The sequence below is a fragment of the Hipposideros armiger genome, unplaced genomic scaffold (genome assembly GCF_001890085.2).
Source record: "Hipposideros armiger isolate ML-2016 unplaced genomic scaffold, ASM189008v1 scaffold_188, whole genome shotgun sequence".
Classification (NCBI taxonomy): domain Eukaryota; kingdom Metazoa; phylum Chordata; class Mammalia; order Chiroptera; family Hipposideridae; genus Hipposideros; species Hipposideros armiger.
The window spans coordinates 2,283,926-2,309,901 of record NW_017731538.1 but is presented as its reverse complement, the minus strand read 5'-3'; the positions used below and the strand labels follow the sequence as shown (position 1 = coordinate 2,309,901).

General features: G+C 46.5%; 1 protein-coding gene across 3 annotated transcripts in view; it reads right to left on the bottom strand.

The window, feature by feature from the left end:
- SPON1 (spondin 1) overlaps positions 1-25,976 on the bottom strand; it is a 253,854-nt gene that overhangs the window by 7,277 nt on the left and 220,601 nt on the right. For all 3 annotated transcript variants that reach the window (XM_019652852.1, XM_019652850.1, XM_019652851.1), the window contains exons 8-12: positions 17,288-17,352; positions 7,430-7,631; positions 6,250-6,390; positions 5,286-5,361; positions 4,080-4,262 (exon numbers count right to left, since the gene is read on the bottom strand). In XM_019652852.1, coding sequence (XP_019508397.1) covers positions 4,080-4,262; positions 5,286-5,361; positions 6,250-6,390; positions 7,430-7,631; positions 17,288-17,352 — 667 coding nt within the window. The remainder of the gene's footprint in view (positions 1-4,079; positions 4,263-5,285; positions 5,362-6,249; positions 6,391-7,429; positions 7,632-17,287; positions 17,353-25,976) is intronic.

Below are 25,976 nucleotides of genomic sequence, written 5' to 3'. Positions count from 1 at the left end.
TAATTCCAGGTATTGAAAATATGACAACAGGGGTAAGCCCACGAAATTGGGAAGCACAGAAGAGGGAAAAATCTCACTCCTTCTGGGAGTTCCAGGGAAGATTTCACACAAGAGGGCGCATCTGAGTGCACCTGCTGGGTAATGAATATTGGCATTTAAGGTGAAAGCAAAAACCCCTGGATAGAGTGTATATGTGTGTGGTATTGGGAGGTGAAGCTAGAAAGGATGATCAAAGTCAGAGTGTGAGGCCAGCCTGCACATGGCCACAGGCTGTCACTTGCACGTGTGCAATGCCGACACGTTGGTATTTAACGTACGGGCAGTGTAGCTAGACAGCGCTGGTGGTGCAGCAAGAAATCATAGCTGGAACCCACATATTAGGCCCCGGAACAAAGCTAACTAAAAGTACATGTACAACCAAATAAGATAACTATGCTCCAGTGAGATATGGTTGCGGGGATAGGGCTTGACAAGCCCCAATTCAGGTTTCCCATAACCTGGCAAGACATTACCCTGGGAAGGCAGAATACCCTCACCACCAGCCTGAGTGTCTTCTGAGAGGAAGAGGTTGGATTCAAGAGGTTCAACTCTTCAAGTATCCCTCAAATGATGTCCTCAGGTGCCCTACCTGACACTGTGTCTGTTAGTACTGCAGTATAATGTTAATTATGTTGGATGAGTATTGGAGTGCTGATTTTCACCAGGCCCCCACTTTGGTTTTCTGTAGGACTATTTTGCCAGTAAATTAGGCTGAGGAGTTTGCACATGGGCAATAGGGAGCCACAGGTTTTCAATCTAGGGAGTGACATGATCAGGTCTTTGCAAAAGATTTCTCTAGTGGTGCCCTGGAAGTGGGGAGCGATGACAAGGCCTGGGCTAAGGGGCTGTCTCAGATAATTAGAAAGAAACTCTAAATTGTGGTTGCCACAATAACATTTACACTCATATACTTCCTTCCAAATGTCCAAAGGAGTCTGTGCTTCCTTCATATTCTAAATGCTCACCCAAATAATCAAGTGCAGAAGGAAATGTGATTCAGGCACAAGAGAACTCTATTTGGCTTTAGGTGGAGTAGCTTCTGGGAGCACGGACCCCAGGTACAAAAAGCAGTCGCATTTGCAGAAACAGAAAACTCGATCCTAAAATTTGTATGAACTCTCAAGGGCCCCCGAAGAACCAAAATAATCTTGAAAAAGAAGAACAAAGTTGAAAGACTCATACTTTCTGGTTTCAAAATTTACCACAAAGCTACACTAATCAAAACAGTGTGGTACTGACATATAGACCAGTGGAGTAGAAAAGAGAGCTTGGAAATAAACCCTCACATATGTGGTCACATGACTTTTGACAAGGGTGCGAAGACCATTCAATAGAGAAAGGACAGTCTTTTCAACAAATGGTGTTGGGAAATTTGGATGTCCACATACAAAAGAATTAAGTTGTATCCTTACCTGACACCATATACAAAAATTAGCTTGAAATGGATCAAAGACCTAAACGTAAGAGCTAAAACCATAAAATTTGTAGAAGAAAACAGGGCAAAAGTTTCATGACATTGAATTTAGCAGTGATTTCTTGATATGACCCCAAAGGCCCAGGCAATCACAGGAAAAGTAGACAAATTGGATTTTATGAAAAGTAAACTTTTTTGCATCAAAGGACACTATCAACAGTGAAAAGGCAATTTATGGAATGGGGAAAAATATTTGCAAGTCATATCTTTGATAAAGGATTCATATCTAGAATACAGAGAGAACTCTTAAGATTCAACAACAAAAGACTAAACAACCTGATTAAAAATGGAAAAAGGACTTGAATAGATATCTCTTGAAACAACATATATGAATGGCCAGTGAGCACATGAAAAGATGCTCAACATCACTAATCATTAGGGAAATGCTATCAAACCCTCAATGAGATACCACTTCACATCCATTAGGATGGCAACTTTCAAATAAAAACATAAAATAACAAGTGTTGGTGAGGACATGGAAAGATTGAAACCTTGTGCACTGTTGGTGGGAATGTACAATGGTACAGATGCTGTGGAAAGCAGTACGGCGATTCCTCAAAAAATTAAAAAGTATTACCATATGATCCAACAATTCCACTTCTGAATATATACCCAAAAGAATTAAAATCAGTGTCTCAAAGATATTGGTACACCAATGTTCATAGCATCATTATTCACAGTAGTTAAAATGTGACAGCAACCCAAGTATCCTTTGACAGATGATTAACCCTCCGTCAGGCGCAACTGATCTCCCAGATTCATTGCACACAAAGATGCCGCTATGGAATACGTCTTTACTGTACTAAATCACAAACACAACTGGCGATAGATTATGGTAGAGGGGGAAGATACGGAAATGATGAGTCACGATCCTTAAGTTAACTGTTAGATATTTGAAAATTTGTGTGCAATGAATCTGTGAGATCAGTTGCATCCGATGGAGGGTTTAAATAAACAAAATGTAATATATACATATAAAAGAATATCATTCAGCCTTAAAAAGGAGGTAAATTCTGATACATGCTACAACATGGATGAACCTTGAAGACATTAAGCTAAGTGAAATAAACTGGTCACTTAAAGACAAATACTGTATGATTACACTTATACGAAGTCCCTAGAATAGTCAAATTCAGAGACAGAAAGTAGGATGGTGGTTGCCCGGGCCTGAGGGAAGGGAGAATGGATAGTTATTATTTAATGGGTACAGTGTTTCAGTTTTGCAAGATGGAAAGAGTTCTGGAGTTGGACAGTGATGATAGTTGCACAACAATGTGAGTTTACTTAATACCACTGAACTGTACACTTAAAAATGGGTAAGATGGTAAATTTGATGTTATGTACCGCAATAAAAAAATTGGAAATAAAAGAGCAGGCACAGCTCATTACCATGTGGGAGCCCCCTGAACTGGTATAAGGAAGGACTGTTCCCTTGGAGGGGGCAGTTAAAGATCTTAACTCCCACTGCAGGCCTCAGTCAGACAGCCCACAGCCCCCCCAAAAGACAGCACCTCCAGCGTTTCCAGGCCTGACACAAATGCCGCCCTGCCTGTTTGTAGGAATGGCCTGTCTCTGGCAAGGTTCACTCCCTTCTGAAGCGGCCTGTCATGGCTCAGTTAACAATAAACCACTGTGGGTGGGCAGCCAGGACAGGTGTTTAAGACTGTTTCCCAGGAAGAGCCAGAGTCTGAATGACCTGCACTGGGGTAAGCATTCCTCAGTTATCCACAGCTTGGGAGTGGCTTTCTTCCTGCCATAAACCAGCTCAGCCAAACATCCCTTTCTGTTGCCTTACTGCACCTCTGCGACTGAAGACCACAGAGTACAGAGTATAGACCTGTCCAGAAAGGGCGAGGAGTCATGCTCTGGAAAGTTAGACAGCTGACCTTTGCACAGCAGCCAGCTTAGTGCCATCTTAAACCTTGAGCCATCATGACATAGGTGGTGCAAGCTCATAGTTCAAGCCTGACCTATGAGCAGTTGCAGAGAGAAAGAGAGAGAGAGAGAGAGAGAGAGAGAGAGAGAGAGAGAGAGAGAGAGAGAGAGAGAGAGTGAGAATTCCTACAGTCAGCCCCAAGGGCCTGACACAGGAAGTGAGTGCTGGGATTCAGGCTGAGGCGGGACATACACGAGGGTCCAGGAATGACACAGAATCAGGACAATGGATCTAGATTCAATCTTGCCCAAGCTGTTTACCGGATTCTTAAAAAGAGACTGGAGTTAAGGACCAGCTGCAGGCTGCTTGTTATCTGTGATTTGCCATAAAATGATGGCTAGCTCTGCATTATCTTGTGTTATGTTTTCTTCCATGGCTGGGGGAGGCCGGGGGGGGGTGGTCAGTATCAAGAATCCTTTTGATGTCATCAGATGTGATCTGTGTTCAGAGTCCTTGAGACACTGTTGGAGATGGGGGTCCGGCCTGGGTGGACCCCACTGACAGCTACAGTCAGGGCCCTGGTGCCCCCTAGGGAAGCCGCCTGACTGGGAAGGAGGGGCCAGCCTCACCAGGCAGACCCTCCCTTCTTGAGCTCCTGCCAGCCACTCGCTGGCCTGGTGGCCTCCTCACCTTCGTCACTGCAGCCGGGGCCCATGCAGGGCTGGAAGTCCTGGGTGTCGGGGCAGGGGACGCTGAGGTCCAGCTGCGCCTTCAGCATGCGCTGCCGCATCCTCTTGCCTTTGTCGCAGGTGGAGGAGCTGCAGGCGGACCACGGGGACCAGTTGGAATAGATGCAGGTTTCGGGGGTGTCATCTGGGAAGAGTATGGGACATGTTTTCCTTGGGAACCTGTGGCAGCTGGGACTGGGCCCTCTCCCCAGACAGGCTCATTTAGGGACAAGAAAATCCCTGCGGCCCGACCAGCCTTTGTGAGCCTGGTACTCCTGAGATGGAAGCAGCCCGTCGTTTCCCTTAAAAATGTATATTTTAGCATTCCACTAATAAATATCTAAATAACCTAATCAGAAGGAAAGATTCTCTTACTAGTTATTCCCCTCAACATGTGAAGGTCTTTTCATTTCCAGCCCCTCACCGTGGCAGACAGTGTCTCCACACGGGTGCGGCCGTATCATAGGCAATTTGGGGGAGCACGGGTTTTGTGTCTTGCTGCTTCATCTTCCCAGTGACGCCATACACAGACGTCATGATAAGAATGAGGGCAGCCAATATTCACTGAGCACTTATTATGTGCCAACGTCATTCTAAGAGCCTTACATGTTCTATCCCATTTGATCCTTCCAACAACTCTCTCTCAGGCAGGTTCTGTTATCATCCCCATGTTACAGTTGAGGAAATCGTGGTAGAAAGATGAGCTTCTTGCCCAAGGATACAAAGTGAGAGCCCAGGTTGTCTGGCTCTAGATTCCGTGAGAAAAGTTGAGCTGAAGCTATGGCTCTGCTACTCCCTCCTGACTATAGGATCTGGGCTTCACTTTCCTTGCTGGGGGAAGAGACTACCCACAAGTGCCTCACAGGCCAGGGTGAGAATCACAGCAGAGATGTGAATACTGTGAAGCCCATGCAAAGTCCATTTACATGATCATTGTAAAGGCCCAATACTGTTGAACACATATTCCAGGGTCATTCCTTCACCAATCCCCTGATACCTTGTGCCTAGTCTTGACCTTGTTTGGATCATTTTGCAAGCAAAAATCCTCAAAGATGGGATCACTAAGTCAAAGGATATATTTATGGTTTTTAAAACATGTTAGCAAATTGCTTTCCCAAAAGATTGTGCCAATTTATGTTACCACTGGCAACAAAGGGAAATGACATACCTTCATCTTTCTCTTCCGGAGCCAGGTCTGCTACAATATCATCCACGTTGTCAGGTACAATATTGCATTGTTCCCCCTGCAAAAAGAACTTTACTTGGAGGTCTCACATTACAGAATGGAATGTGTGGTATTTCATCTCTTCTTGTGGAGGAGTAATATTCCATTGTATATATGTACCACATCTTCTTTATGAAATGCTGCCATTTGCGACAACATGGATGGATCTTGAGATTATCATGCTAAGTGAAATAAGTCAGACAGAAAACGTGGAGAGCCATATGATTTCACTCATAGGTGGGATAAAAACTGAAAGCAGCAAACGAACAAGACAAAAACTCATAGACACAGACAACAGTTTAGTGGTTACCAGAGGAAAAGGGGAGAGGTAGAAAAGGATAAAGGGGGTCACATATATGGTGACAGGAGGAAATTTGACTTTGGGTGGTGAACACACAATGCAATATACAGATGATGTATTATAGAATTGTACACTTGAAACCTATATAATTTTATTAACCAATGTCATCCTAATGAATAAAAAAATGGAATGTGCTAGGGAAAGATGAGGGAAGATATATAATCTAATGGCCCATCCTGTATACAGGTCCTAGGCCATAGTGGAGTCTGGGCCAACATTTACAATCTGACTGAAAAAGAAATGGCAATGAAGTCACAGCTTTCCAGTTCCTGACCCATGGCAGACATTAGTAATCGGTTATGGAACTCATGATGAAACCTATTTGTCTGGATCAAATCATTCAATTGAGCATCAAAACCTACTACGATGTTCATTTTGCTCATTTACATCTTATGAATAATTTGCATACTAGAAACCTTGGGAGGCCCAGGAATTCTATATCCTGGAGTATGCCAGGAACCCCATGATTTTAGAGCAGAAAGGGGTACAGTCTCCTTGCACTCCTGGAAGGAAAGGCACAGGCCAGGGTGAGTTCTAACCCAGTACCTTCCGGGCGATTCTCTCGATGACAACTCTGGCTACTTGAGTGATGGACCCGCCCTCTGGATCGTAAAAAGGACTCTGAGGATGGTCCAGACTGGTCAGGGGCCGGATTTTCTCCTGGGGAATTGTAGGCTTGTTGGGCGACTGCAGTAAAGGAAAAACACAGATACAGAGAGTGGGAAACACAACTGGTTAAAAACCGCAAAAGCAATTTGATTGTAATATGATCAGAACAGAAACCTTGATAGGAATTTAACTAGCATAACTACTATTTATATTATGGAATTCTATTCATGCCATGTGTTGTGCATGGAAATTTGTAGATCTATACTTTCAGATTCTTTCACACACAAGGTGGGGTTATGCCCAGATGAAGAAGCCAAGTTTCAGAGAGATCATCCCAACTAGGAAATGGCTGAGCCAGGCTGGCCTGAATCCAGAGCGCTTCCTACTAGACTCAGCGTCGGCAAACTTTTGTCCGCACAGGGTCAGATGGTAAATAGTTTAGGCTTTGTGAGCCAAAATGTATCTGTCGCAACTACTCAACTCAGCTGTTATAGTGAGACAGCAACCTCAGACAATATAATTGAATATGTGAGGCTGGGTTTGGAAGTTTTATTTACAAATCAGGTGGGAGGCCAGATTTGTCCCACAAGCCATGGTTTACCATTGTCTGTTCTAGATTGTTCTACCATTAGTTTTCTGGTGGCTCCAGATTTTGATGTAGTTGGTATGTTGACTATATCTGAGAAATAAAGACATTCAGGAGGGATTCCAAACTCCTTAGCCTGGCTGTCCAGAAACCTTTGGAATATGGCCCAGCCTACTGTACATCGATGTCATGCTATTCCCCATTTTCTCTCTCTCTCTCCCTCTCCCTCTCCTCCAGGCATTTACCTTTTACCTGATCTTCCCTTGCCTACCTATGAACTGCTCTTTAGCAGATTCCCTCTTCATGCTCACCTGGCCAGCTGCATGAACACTTTCCAGAGTCCAAATCAGACTGTATGTGGGTGGGCACGTGCTGATGAGACCATGCTGGCCTCCCCTACCACACAGTGAGTTCCTCTAGGACAGAGCCTGTGTGAGGTTCACCTCTGTGTCTAGGACCCCTGGAACAGCGCTGAGCAAGGAGAAGGTGCTGGGCAAGGTTTGTCACCCATCACCCCAGGCACACACCTACCTCATAGGTCACCCCGCTGTCAGTGCCAGCATCCCAGGGAATCAGGTCTTGCACCACCTTCTGCACCCAGCCACATTCCTTAGTGCACAGGTCCTCCGCAGACAGGCCCACGTTCCAGTCGGGGCTCGGGCCCATCATGGTCAGGAAAGACATTAAATGGCGTGTCCTGTCCACAGAAAATTCAGCCGAGGGTGCTGCTCTCCTGGAAACCAAACACAGAGGCCATTACACTAGGGGCGCCAGGGGTCCGCACTCTGAGGGACATCTGGCCAGGTCATGGCTAAAGGATGAGCGGCACAGAGGGAAGGCGGGTTCTCAGGCTCCCACTGATCTCTGCCTTTGGCCACGACGGGTTTACAGGCTTCTTTCTCTCCCCTGAGTCCATCCATTGGCCACACATGGAGAGAACCATATGCTTCCACCGTCTCCCGTTTTAATGTGTCCACAGCACTTACTGTTATTTTGTATTTTCTTATTTATTTGTTTAGCTGTTTAATGACTATCACCTCTCACTGGACTGTAAGCTCTGGGAAGCAGAACTTTCGTCTGCCTTGTTCATGGGCTTGTTTCCAGTGCCTGGCATGGAGTGGGTGTTCAGTAAATGTTCCTGAGTAAATAAATGAACAAATACTTTGTACTATATGTGTACCCACCTGTGATGGATATGAGATGAACTTTACAAAGAAAAACTGGCTAACAATGCCTCAAGCCTCTTCTTATACATTCTTATTGAATCCTCAGGACAGACCGGGGGTAAGGATGACTGACTCCAATTTATGGATGAGGAAACTGAGACTCAGAAGGATGATGTAGTTTCTGCAAAGTCACAAAGTGGAGTGGCAGAGCAGAGAACACAACCCAAGTCCGCATTCGTTCAAAGTCACTGCTGTTTTCCTCATCAATTTCTAGCTCTTCCCCTGTGTCCCCCTTTTCACTCGACTGAGATCTACGCTGCCATCAGATGGGGCGTCTCCCGCTGCTGCCGCCTCCACTGCCCTCGAGAGGCTACTTACAGCAAGACCCTGCCCTGGCACCTGGCTCTCAGCCATTTCCTCCAGTCGGCGGCAGGGGCCCAGCTACAGAGCGAGAGCCCTTTGGCTGACAATCCTTGAGCTACAGGAGTTCTTCAGCCTATCTCCTCGTGTTGCTACAAAGAGGTCTTTGGATTGGCCATGGCTGTATGAGAGCAGTGGTGCTGGTTGGAGAGTTACAGTCACTCAGCACACATGTGGTGGCAGACCCTCACCCCCATGACAATCCTGCAGGGTTAGAATTACGGGTATTATCCTGTTTTGTCGAGAAGAAAGTAAAGTGTCTAGAATTTCATGAACTTAGAGATGGTAGGAGCCGAGGTCTGAAGGCAGCTCTGCCTGACCCTACACCCCCAGGCTGCTTATCGTGGGGAATCCTTGGCTGGAGATCAACTCGTCTGTTCAGTCCAGCTGGCAGCTGGTCCACCTCAGCTGTGTAGGTGTCCCTGTGTCCCTCTGTTGGGACCAGCTGCTTCGTTGCTCTCACCTGTCCCCAGAAAGCAGTGACTTCAGGCCTGGTTAGGCCCAGTGGAACTGGACCCCTTGGGCTCTGGCAGGCCAGCTGAGATCAAATAATGAGCAGAGAGGGAAGGGAAGGAGCCTGGGTGTGCATGCTGGCACCACCTGTTATTGTCGTGTATCCTTGGACAAATTACCACGTCTTTCTGTGCCTCAGTGTCCAAATCTATAAAATGGGGATCCCCCTAGGTTTACCGCAGAGGGGTATTACGAGTGCTCAGTGAGAGAGCTTGCCTATTGCACTTAGCCCAGTGCCTGGCACCTGAGCTATGATTGCTATTACCATTTTCCTTTCCCAACGTGTGTGTTTCCTGGCATGTAGGTGAGTGGTCTCAGCATCTTCTTTAAAGACTTGGCATCTAGGAGAATCATAGTGTGGGGAGCTATGGCATTGCTCACTGAGGAACTAACAGTTCATGGTCCGGGGCCTGCCTTCCATTAAGTGCCAGGCAGAGAGCACTGGCCTCTGGATGGGGCTGCGTTACGCCCCACCCTCTTAGGCTCCTGGCCCCTGGCAGTCTAGCAGTGTCTTGGAGAGCAGGCTTTCTCTTCCATTGCCATACAGACCAACCAGTACGCCTATTAAGTGCCCATCTCCCTGAGCATGTGGCTTTGGGTCAGATTAGTCATTCATATCCTGTACCCCATGGGTGACACTAATTATTATGACATCCTAAGGGGACAAAAACAGCTGTGCTCAGGAATCTGGAGCAGGAGAAACCAAGTCAGTCTCCACCCAATACACCTTCCTGATACACTGCCCAGCTGATGGATGGAGGCATCTGACGACCTCGTGTTTTACAAGGCCTTGGGCAAATCATTCTCTGCAAATGCATTTTGGCCAAGTCTGTAGTCCAGGGAAGCTGTAGTCCAGGGGAGGTATCCTCCAGACCTTGGTACATATTTCAAGAGGTAGGAAATTTGCAGTAACCGATTCCTGCACAAAACGCCTGACCTCAGGTTGGGTCATATGGTGAATTTGAATCTATATATAGGAGCCTGGGGGCCATTTTCTAACATAGTCAGCTTCTCCCTGCTGTCTTCTGGTTCCCTTGCCTGGAAATGCGCCCCCTGGTCCCTAGCTTCCATAATACATCCTGGAGGAAGTTCTTCCTGACCTCTCCTCAAATTGCTTATTAGCATGTTGAATTCATTCTTTCCTTGGAGTGTCTTGTTTCATTTCCACCATCCCTGCTAGATTTTTGTAGAGTAGAGACCATTTTTTTGCCTTGTTCACAGCTATTAATATATCCCAGTGCCTGGCTTAGAAGTCGGGGTGCAGTGGCTTCTCCTCAAATGTTTGTTGAAATAAATGAATTAACCTAGGAAGTGAGCATGCAGCTCTCTACTTCCTTTGACATTCAAATGAAATTTAAAAATCACCTCAAAGTATTTCTTACTTCTAGAATATAAATGCTATTTAAAATAATGAAATGGCTAAGAACATATGTGAATTTTCTTTAGGGAATGCTATATATGATTGGAGTCCTTTAATTTGTCCAAACCTTAATAAAAATTGTTATTCATGCTTTCTTACATGCCACATTTTCCCATATATGATATTTTGTTAATTTGGTTTCATTTTCCTGTCTGGGATTTAAATTCCAAATCAGTTTTCTAGCAAAGAGAGTTGACCTGGCCATACCATATAACAGAATATATGATAAAACATGATAATTAAAATGATGTGATAGTCAGGATAAGAAAGAAATATAAATCAGTGGCATAGACTGGAGATCCTAGAAACTTGAGATAAGGATTTATACAAAATTAGGGGGAAAGGAAAGATTGTGCAACAAATAGGATTGAGCTAAATTAACTGCAATTTAAAAATATGGGCTTCACATCTAATATCATACATCCTCCCACCAGCCAAAAAAACAAACAAACAAAAACCAGAGTTATATAGAAAACAACCAGATTATAGAAAAAAGTCAAGTTTTGAGATCTGTTAAAGAAATGTTAATTTTCTCAACTTTGAAACAAGGAAAGCAATCACAAAGGTAACCACTTGAATTATACCCCGACTAAAAACATTTGTATAATGAAAACAACAGTATTGAATTAGAGACAAAGCATGACATGTTGGCAAAAAGGTCTCCCTCTAGTGCAAATCACAAGTGTGAATATCTATAGCATATACAGAGCTAGATGCTAAATTTGCAAGAAAAAATATCACAATCCCAATAGACAGAGTTATGAACAGACAATTCACACCAGAAAAAAAAGAAAACCAAGTGAAGACATGGGGAAATGTTTTAACTTTTTACATTCAGAGAGGCAGTGTGTTGTGTAGGGAAAAAGGGTACTGGAAGAGAAAGCTGGAGTTGAGTCTTGGTTCAGTTACTTATTAGCTATGTGCCAGAGGCTCTGATCTCACCTCTCTTTGCATTTACTACATCTGCAAAATGAGATCATCATCATACCTGCCTCCCCCGCTCCCGGGTTTTTTTGAGGAAGTTGCTTATCAACACACGTAATAAGATTTGGTAAATGTTAGTTTCTTTCTCCACAAAACTTCCAAAAACACCACAAAAGAGGCAATAAAGGACTTTTATGGTCCTTCTAGAGATTTATTATCCCGTTCTAAATTACAGATCCATACCAGTGAGACTCGGGTTACGGGTGAGACTCAAGTCCACTTGGTGATTCAGGTCGCTCATAATTACTGAGTTTTGTCCCTCAGTAATCCCCAAGAGCGTCCGAGGTTGCAGAAACTCAACATGGCCACGAGAAGGCGCTCGAACCATGCACAAGGGCGCTCGAACCATCCACAAGGATGAAGTCCTGTGCGGGTGGAGGAAGGTTTTCAGTGAGCTTTCCGGACTTGGAAAGCTGTTTATAACCTGAAGGCATCTAGGGCTCCGGGTCCATCTGGCTGATTAGGTCCTCTAGTCCAAGGCCAGTCTTCCTTTACAATCCTGAGGACACTGATGGACCTGGGCAGGTGCTACAGGAGGAAGGGACGGCCCTGTACCTTCAGCCCTGATTTGGAAGAAAGATGCCTCTGACCTCATGTGGATCCATGGCTTGGGGTGATTATGGGACACGGAAACTCCAGAGGCAGGATCACTGGAGAGGGGGACCCTGTCTCCAATTCACCTGCCGCTCATCTGTCTCGCAAACACAGATGGTTGTCTCATCACATGTTAATTAAACAGAGTGGCTGGGAATAATTAAGGGGACTACAGTCCTTATAGGGCTCATTATAAGAAAGGGAATAAAAATTCTTTTGAAAAGCTCCAGTAATTCCTAGCGTTTAGACTAAACCGGAGGAACTGGGTGGTGGAAATTCAGAATTGATTGGCAGGAAACCTGGGCATTTTCTACTCAGGTGCCAGGGGAAGTAGTGAAGGAAGCCATCTTTCCTGTTTCTACCTGTGCTCTGGGCTGTTGGAGCCACAGCTTGAATTATTGAGCTAAACAAGTCAGCAGCTAATTTGTTCATTCATGGCCGTCCTTTGAGAAGTGGTCCTGCGGATAAAGATGAAGATCATTGAAAAACAAGTCAGTTTCCACGGGCAGGACCTCGCAAAGTAGGTCACCCCAGCTTTCCACTGGCCCGAGGGAGGCTGGAATCCCATTAACCTCAATCGAGCAGGCTCCGTGAGGAGGGGCAGGGCTGTGTCTGCAAAACAAAACTTGGCTACACAGAGGCTTCTAATTTGACTTCCTAATGAGATTTGGAAGAGGGAAGGGGGAAATGGGGTCTGGGAATATCAGAGGAAAATAACTTTCCCTTAACGTGCTGGTAGCACTGAATGGAGAGGGTTCGGGTGTTTGGGAGGTCTAAGTGTGTACCATCAATTAATTCTGTTCCACTGGGGTCTTAGGAAGTCTGAGGGATGGGTGAAGGGTGGGAAGGTGCCCCCCAATTTTTTTATTTTTCAAATTTTCAGAAAGTGTCTCCCATCTTAAAAAAGGAAAAAAAAAAGGCCCATTGACTCTTTCATCCCCTATGAACAACTGCCCAATCCCTTCATTCAAGGCAAGCTTCACAGAGGAGTTGTCTGTACTGACTCCGTCACCTCACTTTCTGTTCACATTTCACCCTGTTCCCGGGTGTTTACCTCTCCCCCCATCACTCAACAGAAAGGAGTCTCAATAAAGTCACTGATGGACCTACATGCTGATAAATCCAACGGGCATTTTGCAGCTGTAATATTCCTTGATTTCTCAGCTGCACTGGACACGGGCTGACCACTGTCTCGTTGAATGCTTTCTCCACTTGGCTTCCCTGATACCAAGCTTCCTTCTCCAGTTTCTTTGCTTTACTTTTCTGTTTCCTTTGCTGACAAATCTTCCTCAGCATTAAATGTTGGAGCTCCTCTGGACTCAGCCCTAAGCCCTTGACTTATTCTCAAGGTCTCTCTCATCCATAACCTTGCCGTTGATTGCCTCCCATTCCTTGATGACTCTTAGTTCAGAATTCTCCCCCTGAATTTCACAGCTTTATAATGTGTGCTTAACACCTCCAACTATTGGGTCGTCGGAAAAGTCATGACGTATTTTTCTAGGTTTTTCGTTGCAAAAATGCGTCATGACTTGACGGATGACCCAATAGATATCTTGAAGGCATCTTCAACATGTACCATCCAGAATTGGACTATGATCTGTCCCACTGAACTTCATTCATCTGATGTTCCGAATCTTAGGAGAGGCTCCACCAACTCATTAACTATGCATCTTGACCTCTTTGCCTCTCTCATCCTCCTTATCCAACCTATTGCCACAGCCTGTCAGTTTTTACTCCTACACATCTCTCATATCTCTGCACCTGTCCATCTCCACCACCACCATTTTGGTCAAAGTCACTATTAAGCCTCCTCTGGACCTCTGCCTCTTCCCTGGTCTCACCTCATTTACTCTTATCCTTTTCATGGTGGACCCAGAGTGTTGTTATTGTTGTTGTTTTAATCTAAGTCTGATCATGTTGTCATCCTGCTTCAATGATTTCCTTCAATGATTTCCCATTACTGTTAATGTAAAAATCAAAAGCCCTAATGTTTCATGGGTTGGCCCCACATCAAGCTCAGCTTTGATTTCTGGATATAGTTATACCATGACCTGTTAGTACTTTATACTCTGCTCCCTCTTCAGGGCCTTTGCACATGATGGTCTCTCTAGACTTTCCAGAATGTTCTCCCCTTGCTTTGCTTCTTTACCTAGTTAATCCCATTGATTCCTTAACTTTTAGCCTAATTCCAATTTTTTCAAGAAAGCTTTCTCTGACCCCTCAGGCTGGGTTGAGGTCCCAATTATACACTCTCATGGCACCTCATGTCTTTATTTCATAGACATGTCACATTTGTCATCATTTGGTTACTGTCTCTCCCCCACTAAACTGTAAGCTCCTTGAGAAACTGCTCTGCTCATCACTGGATCCCTAAGCGCCTTTCACAGTACTTTTCCTTTGGAGATCCCCGATAAATGTTTGTTGAGGCAATTAAATGTTTTGTTCACCCTTGATAGAAGGGCACAGGGTAAGTAAAAGTCAAGAGCTTGTTTTATTTTGTGTTGCGGTGGGAGTCAGACAATTTGGTGTGGTCACACTGCTAATTTCATGCTGATCAGAAGTCTGATTGGCAGATATATATATATATATATATATATATATATATATATATATAAAGGTAAAAGGAATTTTCTCTTCTTTCTTCCTTTCCTCTCTTTTTTCCTTCCTCTCTCCTTCCTGAAGCACCAGCTTTGTATTACATCTTTCTGAACCCAGACTTCTTAAGGGAACACCGATATAAGGGTTAGTTGGTGGTATAAAAACAGGTACCCACAAACTCTGTGGCCCAGATGACCCCCACTCCTACCTGGCTTTGAGCCCCTGCCTACTTAGAGGACCAAAGGTGAGGAATTCTTCACATATAGGTCCTGGGAGCCTGGGAACTTGGAGAAGCTGAAGAGAAAGCCTGAACAAACTGGCTTCAGGGTTGACCTTTTTAAAATTGATGTTAATTATGCAATGGGGGCTGAGGGCCTTTGTGAATTCACATGTGTTTTTTTGGTGGGGCTGGTGTGAGACAGGCAAATGCTCACCCACCCAGAAAGAGCCCGGGGCAGCAGGCCCCGCTCTGTTGCTTCTCCTTGGAGAGAAAGCCACTTCCAAGGCTGGGTAAGTTTTCGACTACAGTTGACCCTTGAATAACATGGGTTTGAGCTGCCTGGGTCTACTTTTATGTGGAATCATTTCAATAAATACATACAGTCCTGTAAATGTATTTTCTCTTCTTTATAATTTTCTTAATAACATTTTCTTTTTTTCTAGTTTACTTTATAGTAAGAATACAGTATATAATCCACAAAGCATGCAAATATGTGTTACTAGACTGTTTATGTTATTGGTTAAGGCTTCTGGTCAACACTAGGCTATTAGTTAAGTTTTGAGGGAGCCAAAAGTTATACGTCGATTTTCAGCTGTGCAAGGGGGTCAGCACCCCTAACACCTGTGTGTTCAAAGCTTAACTGTGCTCTGACCTCAGCTTCCTCAGAGGAGATCCAGAGCAAGGCTTGGAGATCACAACAAGCTAGACAAAGCCTCCATGCAGCCAGCCGGGCTGCCCTGGGTCAGCTGTCCTTGTCCTCTCTTGCTCTCCTGAAGCCTCCGCTTAGGGTCACAGCTCCACCCACACCTGGGCCACCCCAGAGCAAGGACCATCCTTCCAGACTCAGTCCCATGGTACTTTCTGCACAAAGACTTCATGACCTCTTTCCAACCCCTGGTTGGGTTGTGCCCCTTCTCTGGGCTGCCAGAGCCACTCTATTCTCATCATCACACTTACCTTCTTGGAGTGGGACATTATGTTGTGTATATTCTGTACACATGGTGCCACTTGGATTTGTGTGAAGGGCAGACCTGGAGTGGTAGAACTCTATTGTCTGTCTCCTTCTCGCTGAGCATCCCAAAGGGAGGGGACTGTGTAGAAGGCTGGCACATAGTAGGGGAGGAGCCATTGATTTGCTGAATAGTTAAACAGGCAGCACCAGGTGCCTGGCAACCGCTTCCCTGCTCCCAGCTGGCCATGCGTCAGCATTTCTCCTCCCTCCGCTCCTGCGGCCCCATCCTGTGGAGCCTTCCTTTTGAACGTCCTGTACTTCCCTTCCCATCGCTTTGAGTTTGCCTTTCCTCCCCCTGAGCCGCATCTCACACATTCCCATGTTGTTGCCATCGTTATCAATGCCATCGTTAGTGGGTGCCGACGGCTCCACAGAGGGGCTAGCCAAGCCACTCTTCGTGAACCGTTTTCTTTTGGTTGACTGGGAACTTAGTCTGCTCCAGGCCTTGCATCCATAAAGGATGAATGAAATCAAGGCTTGTTCAAGGAACGTCATGGGCTATAGGGTGGCCGGAGTGAGGTGCAGAGTAGGGAGTAGCACGACATGAGCCCTGGGGCAAAGGGCGCAGGGGCTGAAGTGTGCTGTGCTCACTGTGATCTCACAAGGTAAACTGATGAGTTCAGACTTGATCCTGGAGGCTCAAGGAGGTTATGGAGGGATCCTAAGGCAGGGAATCAGATTTGGATTCTTAAACGATCACTTTGGTAACAGTGTGGATGAAGGATTAGATGGGGAAGACCACAATAGAGGGAAGAATTGAAATAGTCCAGGTGAGAAAAGGTGGTGGCTTGAACTACTGGCAGGAGAGTTGCCAGGTGAGGACTGATTTATGAGATACTAAGAAGGGAGAGTCAACAGGACTTGGTGATGAGTTGCATATTGCATATGACAAGTTCAAGGTCCATGTGAGCCATCCACATAGCAGTGTCCAAGAGATTGATGGATCAATGGGTTTGTCTATCTACCTACCAACGTACCTGCCTGGGGGAGTGGTGGTTTTGGGACCCATCAGCATACCCCTGGGAGGGTGAAACATCCAAGAAATAGAGTGGACAGAAAAGACATGGGGACTGAGAATGGAACCTGGGGTAAACCTCGCTTTCCATGAGGCAGACTTGCTTAGAGTGAGTACACCTCTGTGCTCGGAGGGTGAATGTATGTTCAGTCTGTTGTGGCTGAGAGCATGAGGAAACGCACACCATAACAGGTTAATTGTTATGCCTGAGTTGGGTCCTCTGTAGTGTTAGAGCCATCCGGGAGAAACAGAGACCAAGCCTGCATTCCCGAGAAGATGGGGCACCTGTGATACTCCACATGTGGGCAGTGCACCTCACCTGTTTGCCATCTAAGAGCTATTGCCGACTTTAATGACCTAACTGGCATGCGGTGGCCATTAGGTGGGAGTCTCCAAGTCCAAGGCTAGGACAGGGCAGGGCAGGGCCAGGGTCTGTTTGGTACTTACACATTGAGAGGCTGCCAGGCTGGCCACTGAGCTTTGGCTTTGATGACCGTGAGGACCTCATCACTCTGCAAAAGAGGACCACAGGTGTTTAGTGAGGAGAGCAGGGCTCATGGGAACAAGAGGGCTTTGACATGGTGACACTGTCCACTCCTACTCACTTAACCTGCTATTGAGGTTCTACCTGCCCAGGTGTGGGAGCCATCCTACCCCAGAGTTGGGGAGCCCTGGAACCTGGGCAATCCCAAAAGGTGGGACTGAGTGTCCCGTGTGCCTAGAGTGTGCTGAGCATCATTGAGCACACAATTGGTTACTAGCTCAGCCCATCTCTTCCACACTGGAGCCAGGCTCTGCCTTGGACTCTACCTTGGGCGGCCAGACTTCCATATGTGTCCAGCCTGGAGGGGGCAGGTTGTGTGCTCTGTGTCCAGGCACCTGCTGGGGCTCGCTCCAGGCCATGTTGCAGCAGGAGTTGCAATGAACCCAACATCTGACCCCAATGATTGTCAACCCTGAGGCCTCTCCTGCTGTTGAGATCCCCTCACGGGTCAGACTCCCTTGGGTGTGGAGGCCAGAACGAAGCTGGGGGCCCGCACCCCTGTTCCACTCATGTCATTCTGCTCTGTTTTGCTTTGGACAGTGTGTAGAGCGCCCTTAAAGCGTGGGGACCTAGAATACATTTTTGAGGAAGAATTTGACAATAACATTTTAATAGAAAGCATTAAGTCATCATCGTGGGGAAAAACCAGAACTTCGTTGCTCTTGCTAAACTTTGAGGTTTATTTGGGTTCTTATTTTGAATTACACATTGGGGTGAGGGGTATCATACTCTTTTCAAGGCTTAATGCTTCCACAGATCAAATTTGGCTTTGGCTGGGGACGTTCCCCAGAGTGGATTCAGCTGGTCTTGGATCTGTCTCCCTTTCCCCTGACCTCAATCAGCCCTGCAGGGCTCAGACACCACCATCCACTGTGTAGGGAAAAGCCCAGGACACCACCAGCTGAGGAAGGAAGGGCTTTGTCACTGACTGAACAAGCTCTGAGTTCTAGGAGGGCAGAGACGTGTTTGGCTGGCTCGCAGCTCTACCCCAGTCCTTAGCGCCATGCTTGGCAGTTAGGTACTTAGAACATATTTGGGATGAATTGATGGACTTCTCCTTCATTGGGTACCTTGCCCAGAGAATCCCACAGCCCTGAGGAAACTAGAAGGAAGGTGGTCAGAGGTGTCTCCAGGCTCAGGTCCAAAGATTCTCAAAGGGCTTCTGGTCCACAGCACCTTGTCTGCAGCCCAGGGAAGGGGTTGTTGGGTGGTGGGCCATTGAAAGGAACAGAGCTCAGCCAGCTCCAGCTTGGCCTGGGTGCCTACAGGTGGTCCTAGTGGGGTGAAGGGCAGAAGTGGGGCCCACAGGGACAAGCCACAGGGGCACCCCTCGGGGAAGCTCGCAGCCTCTTCCTGAGTGCAGGCTTCCCTGGGGGTTCCTGGTCAGAGGAAAGAATGTTGGATGCATAGATAACCCACATTCACATGTCTGCAGGGAGAGCATTTCCAAGTCCCAACTAAGCGGCTTACATTTCTCATGAGTTGGTTTTTGTTTGTTTGTTTTGTTTTTTAAGAATGTCTCTCTCATTCATTCCTAATAAATATCTCTTGAATGACTGAGAGAAGCTGCTTACCATGAAGTCACATGTGAGACATAACCTATCTCCTGAATGCCAGCACTGTGTCGCCCATGACCTGGGTTTCCTATAGTCACCTTACCCGTTCCCTGTCGCATGCTCAGCTCTTCACCTGACCCCAGAGTCCTGCTCCTTGTCCAGCAGGTCCCGTGTGGATTAAAGGCACAGCCACCAGCTGCCTGAACCAGATGCTGGCATCATTAGCCTTCTTCCATCTCCAGCCCCCTCACAGTGGTCAGGCCCCCAACATCCACTGAGTTCACAGCCTTAACATCTCTTGAATCCGTCTGCAGTCTCCCCACTGGTTTCCTGGTCTCCTGTATCTTCTTGCTTTCTCCCAACTCACCCTCCACATCTACAAATCCGACCATATCCATTCCTTGCTTAAACTCTTCAGCAGCTCCCCACAATGTCCATGATAATGTCTTCATCCCTGGTATACATTTTCGACTTTTAATTTCACAACAATACATGCTTGTTGTAAACCAATTTAGCATCACAGAAGCACACAAGTAAACGCTGAGCATTTTCCACTTTGGCATCTACCTGCCTTCCTCCCTCTTCTCCAGAATGTTACAGTTTTGTGTGGATCATTCCAGGCCTTTGACGATGCATATGTAACTATGTATGTTGTGTGTACATTAGACACAGCTTTCCCCACAAACATAGCATCACACGGAGCATCTTATTCTGTGCCATGATTTTGACATTTCTTCTTGATATCATATCATGGGAAACGTTCCATGTCAGTATTTATAGCATCAGAGCGCTGCTTTGTTGATTTTTAAAATGTTGGAGATCTTCAAATTGTGGTTAGCCAGGTCAAGATTAATAAAAAATGAAATCCAAGGCACGAGATACTGTCTGATGACAATCGTTTTGCCACTGAAGGAACGCTTTACTAAAAAGAAAAAAAGTCAATGTGGGTGGAGTTAAGGTGGCTCCCACGTTAGCAGGCCCTGCAGACTCACCTTGTATTACAATGAAATCTTGGTTCTCAAGTCCCAGCTAACGACATACTGATTTTGGTTTTGTGGCATATAACTCAGCAAAAATTGTTTGGGTCCTTCGTTTGTATTTATGTCTGGTGACGAAATTCCGTCTGTATTTCTTAGAGTTATGGTGGCTCCAAGGATGGTGGGTCCATGCGTGCGGGCATTAGAACAGCTTGTTGCTGTAATTTGTTTCCTTTAGTGGCTCCACACCATCTGCAGAATCAACTGCTTATTGTTTCTTGTTTGTGATCATTCATGTTAGCCAGTAAAATAAGAAAACAGGAGCATTCTGTAAAATTGATCTAGAAAGCTAAATATTTTTGTTGACATCAAAAATTCTCTGGGAGAATCTAAGTTCCACAGGATTTGGAGAGTGTCTGACTTGTTTGTGGCTATAGCCAAGTGCTGTGGATGGTCAGGAAGTTTTTGAAAAAAGACAAAGCCACATCACTTTATATATATATATATATATATACACACACACATAGAATTCCATAGCATGAATGTTCTCTAATTTTTTTAACCAATTATTGGTACATATTGACTTGTTTCCATAAATGATGCCATGATGAACATTTGTTATGTATTTCTTTGTTTACAAACCCGAGGGTTCCCACGCCATAGATTCCCAGGAATGATGAAAAGATGAAGCAAATTTAAATTTTTGACAGGGCCAAGCAATTTATCCTTCACATGTCTGCACCGGTTTATCCTCTCACCAGAATGTACAGGTGCCCATGTGTCATGTGTTCACAACTTTGGACACACTGGATACTATCAATCTTTTTAGTATTTACTAACCCGGCAGGCAGGAAAGTAGTGTGGTTGAGAGGCCCAGCTCTCGTGTCACACCTGAGTGCAAATTCTAGTTGCACCGTTCACTAGCTCTAGGTCCTTGGACATGCCTGTTGACCTCTCTTAGCTTTCTCATCTGTGAAATGGGGTTAAAAATAGTATGCACTGCATGGGATGGTTAGGTGGACTATATGACATAATTCATGTAATGTGCTACTACAGTGCCTATCTCAGCATAAATATTAGATACTATTCTCATTCTTACTTATAGTCCAAGCTGGTATTAGAATCGATTTGCACTACTCGAGTACAGAAAGTGGGGCACACAGTTGCACCTACATCTACAAACCCACAAAGCCTCAGGAGAACTGAGAAACCCAGGGAGCAAATGATGGGAGGTTAATGGAGCTGGGTGAGCCTTGGATGGGGCCGCTGGGTCATGAGGCATCTTAGGTTCTGAAGAATGGAGGACTTACGTTCAGAGCAAGCAATCCAAACTTCAGACTGAAAACAAAGCCGTTTTAACAAGTCTCCAAGGCATAGAAAGGATCTTTCGGCAACCTTAGAGCCCAGATACATCTCCCATAGGACGCTATTCAAACGAAGTATCTCAGGGCATTCTCAGTTCATGCCTCGTTTGGATGATGTTAGCACTGTTCCATAGATGTGCCAATTAAAATTAAAAAAATAAAAGAAGCTGCAGGTCACTCATGTCCATCTTCACGGGGATGGGTTCTTTCATTTTGCTTTCGGTAAACATATCTGGAAGACGTGACAGCTGTACTCAGACTTCGTAGTTACAAAGGGGAATCGCACTGCCCCAAACATGCCACAGGCTGAGGTCAGATCCAGAGGAAGGAGGGATTGTGTGGGAAGGAAACAGGTCTGGGACTGGTTGGAGGCAGAAATCACATCATATCAGGAGATGCCCAGTCTGAGCAGAGCAGAGAGTAAGAATGTGAGGCTTGGGTTTGGGCTGGGGGCTGGTGTTTTCACCGAGCATGTCCTTCACTGACCTTGCCATGCCCTCTAGAGCCACAGTCAATGCGGCAGAGCTCCGGGCATCTCAGCCATGCCCATGGCAAAAGGCCGGGGTCTGTTACCTCCTCCTTGCCTTGCTCCTCTCCTCCTTCTCTGTTTCTGCCCCTTCCTGGATTCTGAGGTTTTGCCTTCATCTCCCAGTCCTGAACCACACCTGTTCGTCATCCTAAGGTGCCCTTTGCTCAGGGACGCACTGAGGCAAAGCTCCCCCATCATAGCATGTCCCGCCCCAGACCTGCAGGCTTGGAGTCTGCCCAGCAAACTTGCCTCTCTCTCCCTGCCCCCGGAAGAGAAATGGGATGCAATCCAGAATCAGAGAGGGAAAAGAATGGAAAGGAGTAGAAACAACAATAACAATAACAACAGGGACCTATTGTTTTTATGTGCTAGGCACCTTGCTAATTACTGTATACTTAGCATCTTATTTAATTCTTACAACATGTTCTCGCAAGGTAGGTATATAATTTTTAATCCTCAGAGACACATTTATTTAACCAAACTAGTTACAGTTAGTCAGTGGCAGAGCTGGAGTTTAAACCTCAGGGGACCACACCCTGTGAACCCAGGCAGAGGGGAGTTAGGAGGGAGGGTAAGCTGTGGTGAAGGGGGCCCAGGCTCTCACGAAAGGTCAGGCCCCACCCCTAGCCTGTTTCTCTGCTGCCAGTAAGGGCATGTTCTAACCTACTCTGAGCACTGAATGTTGCAGCCACAGTTGGAAAATTATCAGACAGTGTTCACAGTACCGCTAACGTGAATGCTGTCCTGAAAACTGGCTTTGATGAAGAGGGGAGAACCCAGGGTCCTTGAGCTGCAGAGGAGCTGTCTGCTATTAAAGAGGGGGGAAACCCAACGACACTAACTGCGCATGCAGTGATGCACGCATGTGCACACAGACACCCTGGCCCCATCGTGTGTTTCTGCGCATTCATTAGCTGGTTTCTTGTGAAAACCTTTGGGGATAATGATGATCTCATTTTGCAAATGAGGAAACTGGGGTTAGAGAAGTCACATGACTTGTTGAGGACCGCCCAGGAACCATGATTCCAATGCAGATGTGTCCGACTCTAAAACTTAAGCTCCCCCCAATTTCCCTGACTATTCTTCTTCTCTTTCTCCCTCTCATCCCTTCCCCATTTTGCTTGTGTATTATTATTATTATTTTTTCCCAGCAAGAGCATGGCTGCCCCTGGCTGACAGTTTTTTCCAAGGAGCCCTTGCTTTGAGGTGCGTGGTCACCAGGTTTCCTTTGGGAGGGCAGTGCCCAGCGTGTTGCGTTAAGGCCCCAATGAGCTGTGTTTGGCCCCACTTTTTGCTTCTACCCTTTCACTGAATCTCCACTTACTAACCATAAGAAATATCAATCCTGATGGCTTCCATCTCTGAAAGGAAGCAGAGTGTCCTGGGATGAGCAGCAGGAAATGAGCCATTCTATTAAGTGACAATGGGGCTCTAAACACCTTTAAAATCAACTGTGCCCAACAGTCCCTCCTATCATTCCAACAGGGTCTGGGTTTATTGGGTTGTAAAATAAAAACAGACAACTCATATTTGGTACTGCTTTACAGTTTGCCCATGATTTCGTGAGGTCTGCACCACAGCCTTCTGAGGTAAGCAGGCGAATGGTCTCATTTCTCAGATGAAGTAACTGAGACTCACCTCTCTCCTCTGAAACTGCTCTGGTCAAGGTCACTACTGAGCTCTCCACTGCTAGTGGTTAGTGCTCAGCTGTTAGCTTCCATGGCCCCTCAGCAGCACTTGATATAGCTGGTCACTCCCTCTGCCTTGAAGCACTTTCCACCTGGCTCTGGAAATCGTTGCCTCTTCATTTTCTTCTCACCTCATTGGCCATCCTTCTCAGTCCCCTTTGCTGACCCCTCTTCACCTTCCTCCAAACATTGAAGTGCCCAGGGCTCAAGCTTTTGGTCCTCTTCTCCTTTCTGTCGCCTTGGTGAATTCATCTTGTCCCATGCCTTAAAATCCTAACTAAATGTACATTGATGACTAATAAAGTGTAATCTTCTTCTACCTCAACCTCGCCTCTGAACCCCTCGTATATCAACTGTCTAACATTTTCATCTGGATGTCTAATTGACATCTGAAACTCAACCTGTCTGAACTCAAACTCCTGGTCTTTCCTTCCCCAAACCTAGCCTCTCCCCTTCCCCTCCCATGACATGGCAAAGCATCCTTCCAGTTTCTCATCCTTGATGCTTCTTTCTCTCATACTCCACATCCATCAGCACATCCTGTCAACTCCACTTCCCAAATGCACTTATGAGCCAGCCGCTTTTTGTCACTTGTCCTCTACCACCATCCTGGTCCAAGCCACCATCATCACTCACCTAAATGATTGCAGTTTGCTACCTGGCTGGTCTCTTCACCTCCTTCCTCACCCTCCTCCAGGTGCTTCTTCACACAGTAGCCATGTAGTGCCTCTGGTCAAAATCCTCCAACTTCACATCTCACAGCAAATGGGAACATTATCATGACGGCCATGGCCCTTCATGATCTTCCCTGTCACTGGTTACCTCATTAACCTCATCTCTTACTACTCTTCCCTTGTTCACTGTGTTCCGGCCATCTTGGATGTCTTCCTTTTTCTCAAACGTGCCGCGCACACTCAGCATGTGCCGTTCCCAGATCTCAGAGCACTCATTGCTTTGTCTCCTGTGGTGTTTGCTCTGATGTCATCTTCTCAGTGAAACTTTGCTGACCACACTATTCAAAGTAGCAATTCCCTGCCCCCTCCTCCACCAGGCATGCCCCCATCACTTTACATGCTTATCGTTTCTCCATAACACTTGTCACAGTCTAATATACTGTGCATTTTGCCTATTTACTTTTTTTTTTTTTTTTTTGCTGAGCCATCCTGCTGCCTGTTGGCAGCTCAGCGGCAGCTCAGCTCAGGCCGGGCATCGAACCGCTGTTGCTCAGAGTTCACACTTTTGAGCGAGCTCTTAACTGGCTGAGCCACTCGGCCGGCACTTGCCTATTTACTTCTGATCGTCCATCTCCCCCGAGCTGAAGAGGGGCTCCATGAGGACAAGGGTCTGTTTTGCTGACTGCTGTACTCTCAGTGTTCAGAGCCGTGCTTGGAACATGCTCAGTCAATATGTGTTGAATAAGTGAGAGGCTGTGATGTGGGAGGGGCTGACGTCCTTGGAGCCCCAGTACTCCATTGGCCGAGGGTGGAGACGGAGCTGTGCGAAGTGACACTGAGAGACCCGGGCATTGGGCTGGCAGGCGCTGCCAGGTAGCAGAAGGAGGGGAAGGGACAGCACACAGAGGTCACTTCAGGAGCCATGGTCAGAGCTCACAGCTTCTGAGTCTGCCTCAGCCGACACCCCGGAAACCTGGGTTGGCCGTTTATAGGTGCCCATAGCATGCCCCGTCCCCGGGGAAGCAGCGGCCGTCATCACAGGCTGCTGTCTGATCAGCTGCTTCAAAGCCAGAGCCGGTATCTGAAGCCCATTCACAGATCCATGAGAGGACGCGGGGGCTGCACAGAAGCGTTTCAAACTGAACTTCTTTTTATTTCTTTCCAAACACAGGCTGTACTTCTGATGGGAAAATTGCATAACACTCATAGGTGACAATTTTCCTGTGAGACGGGTTTTGGGAAAACAGCGTGGCATTTCTGAAGCTGGGGAGGTAGGGCCCATCAGAGCCATCTGGGCCCGGCCCAATGCCCTTCCGCCCACGTCTGTCTGTGGCTGGCAGGTGGAAAGCTCCTCGGACGGGCATCACCCCATGGCCTGAGAGAGAGGGCCGTCCTTCTGTGTGCCCCTGTTAGCCACAGGCATCGATTTAGCTCGTCCTCTGGTGACCGAAGTGCCAATCCTGGGTTTAACCTCATTTTCGGGATTTTCATCGTGTCCTTCCTAATGTTCACGAAAGCCTGTCTCTCCTCTGAGTCCAACAGGGAGCTGAACAGGTCAGTGGGGCATGTCAGTCTCTCCCATCCCACAAGCTCCTCATGACCTAATCTTCCTAGGGTTCCCTTCTACCCCCTTTCTCTATCTCCAGCAATTAGCAGAACATTAGTGCCAGGGCCAGAACAGAGAAGTGAAAAAGGGGCCAGGCCAGGCGAGATTCTGACCTCACACAGGAGAAGCATGCTAAGCAGAAGCTGTCTGCTTTCAAACAGGCCGGGGCTGCACAGAAACCCAGCTGGAGCCTGGAGA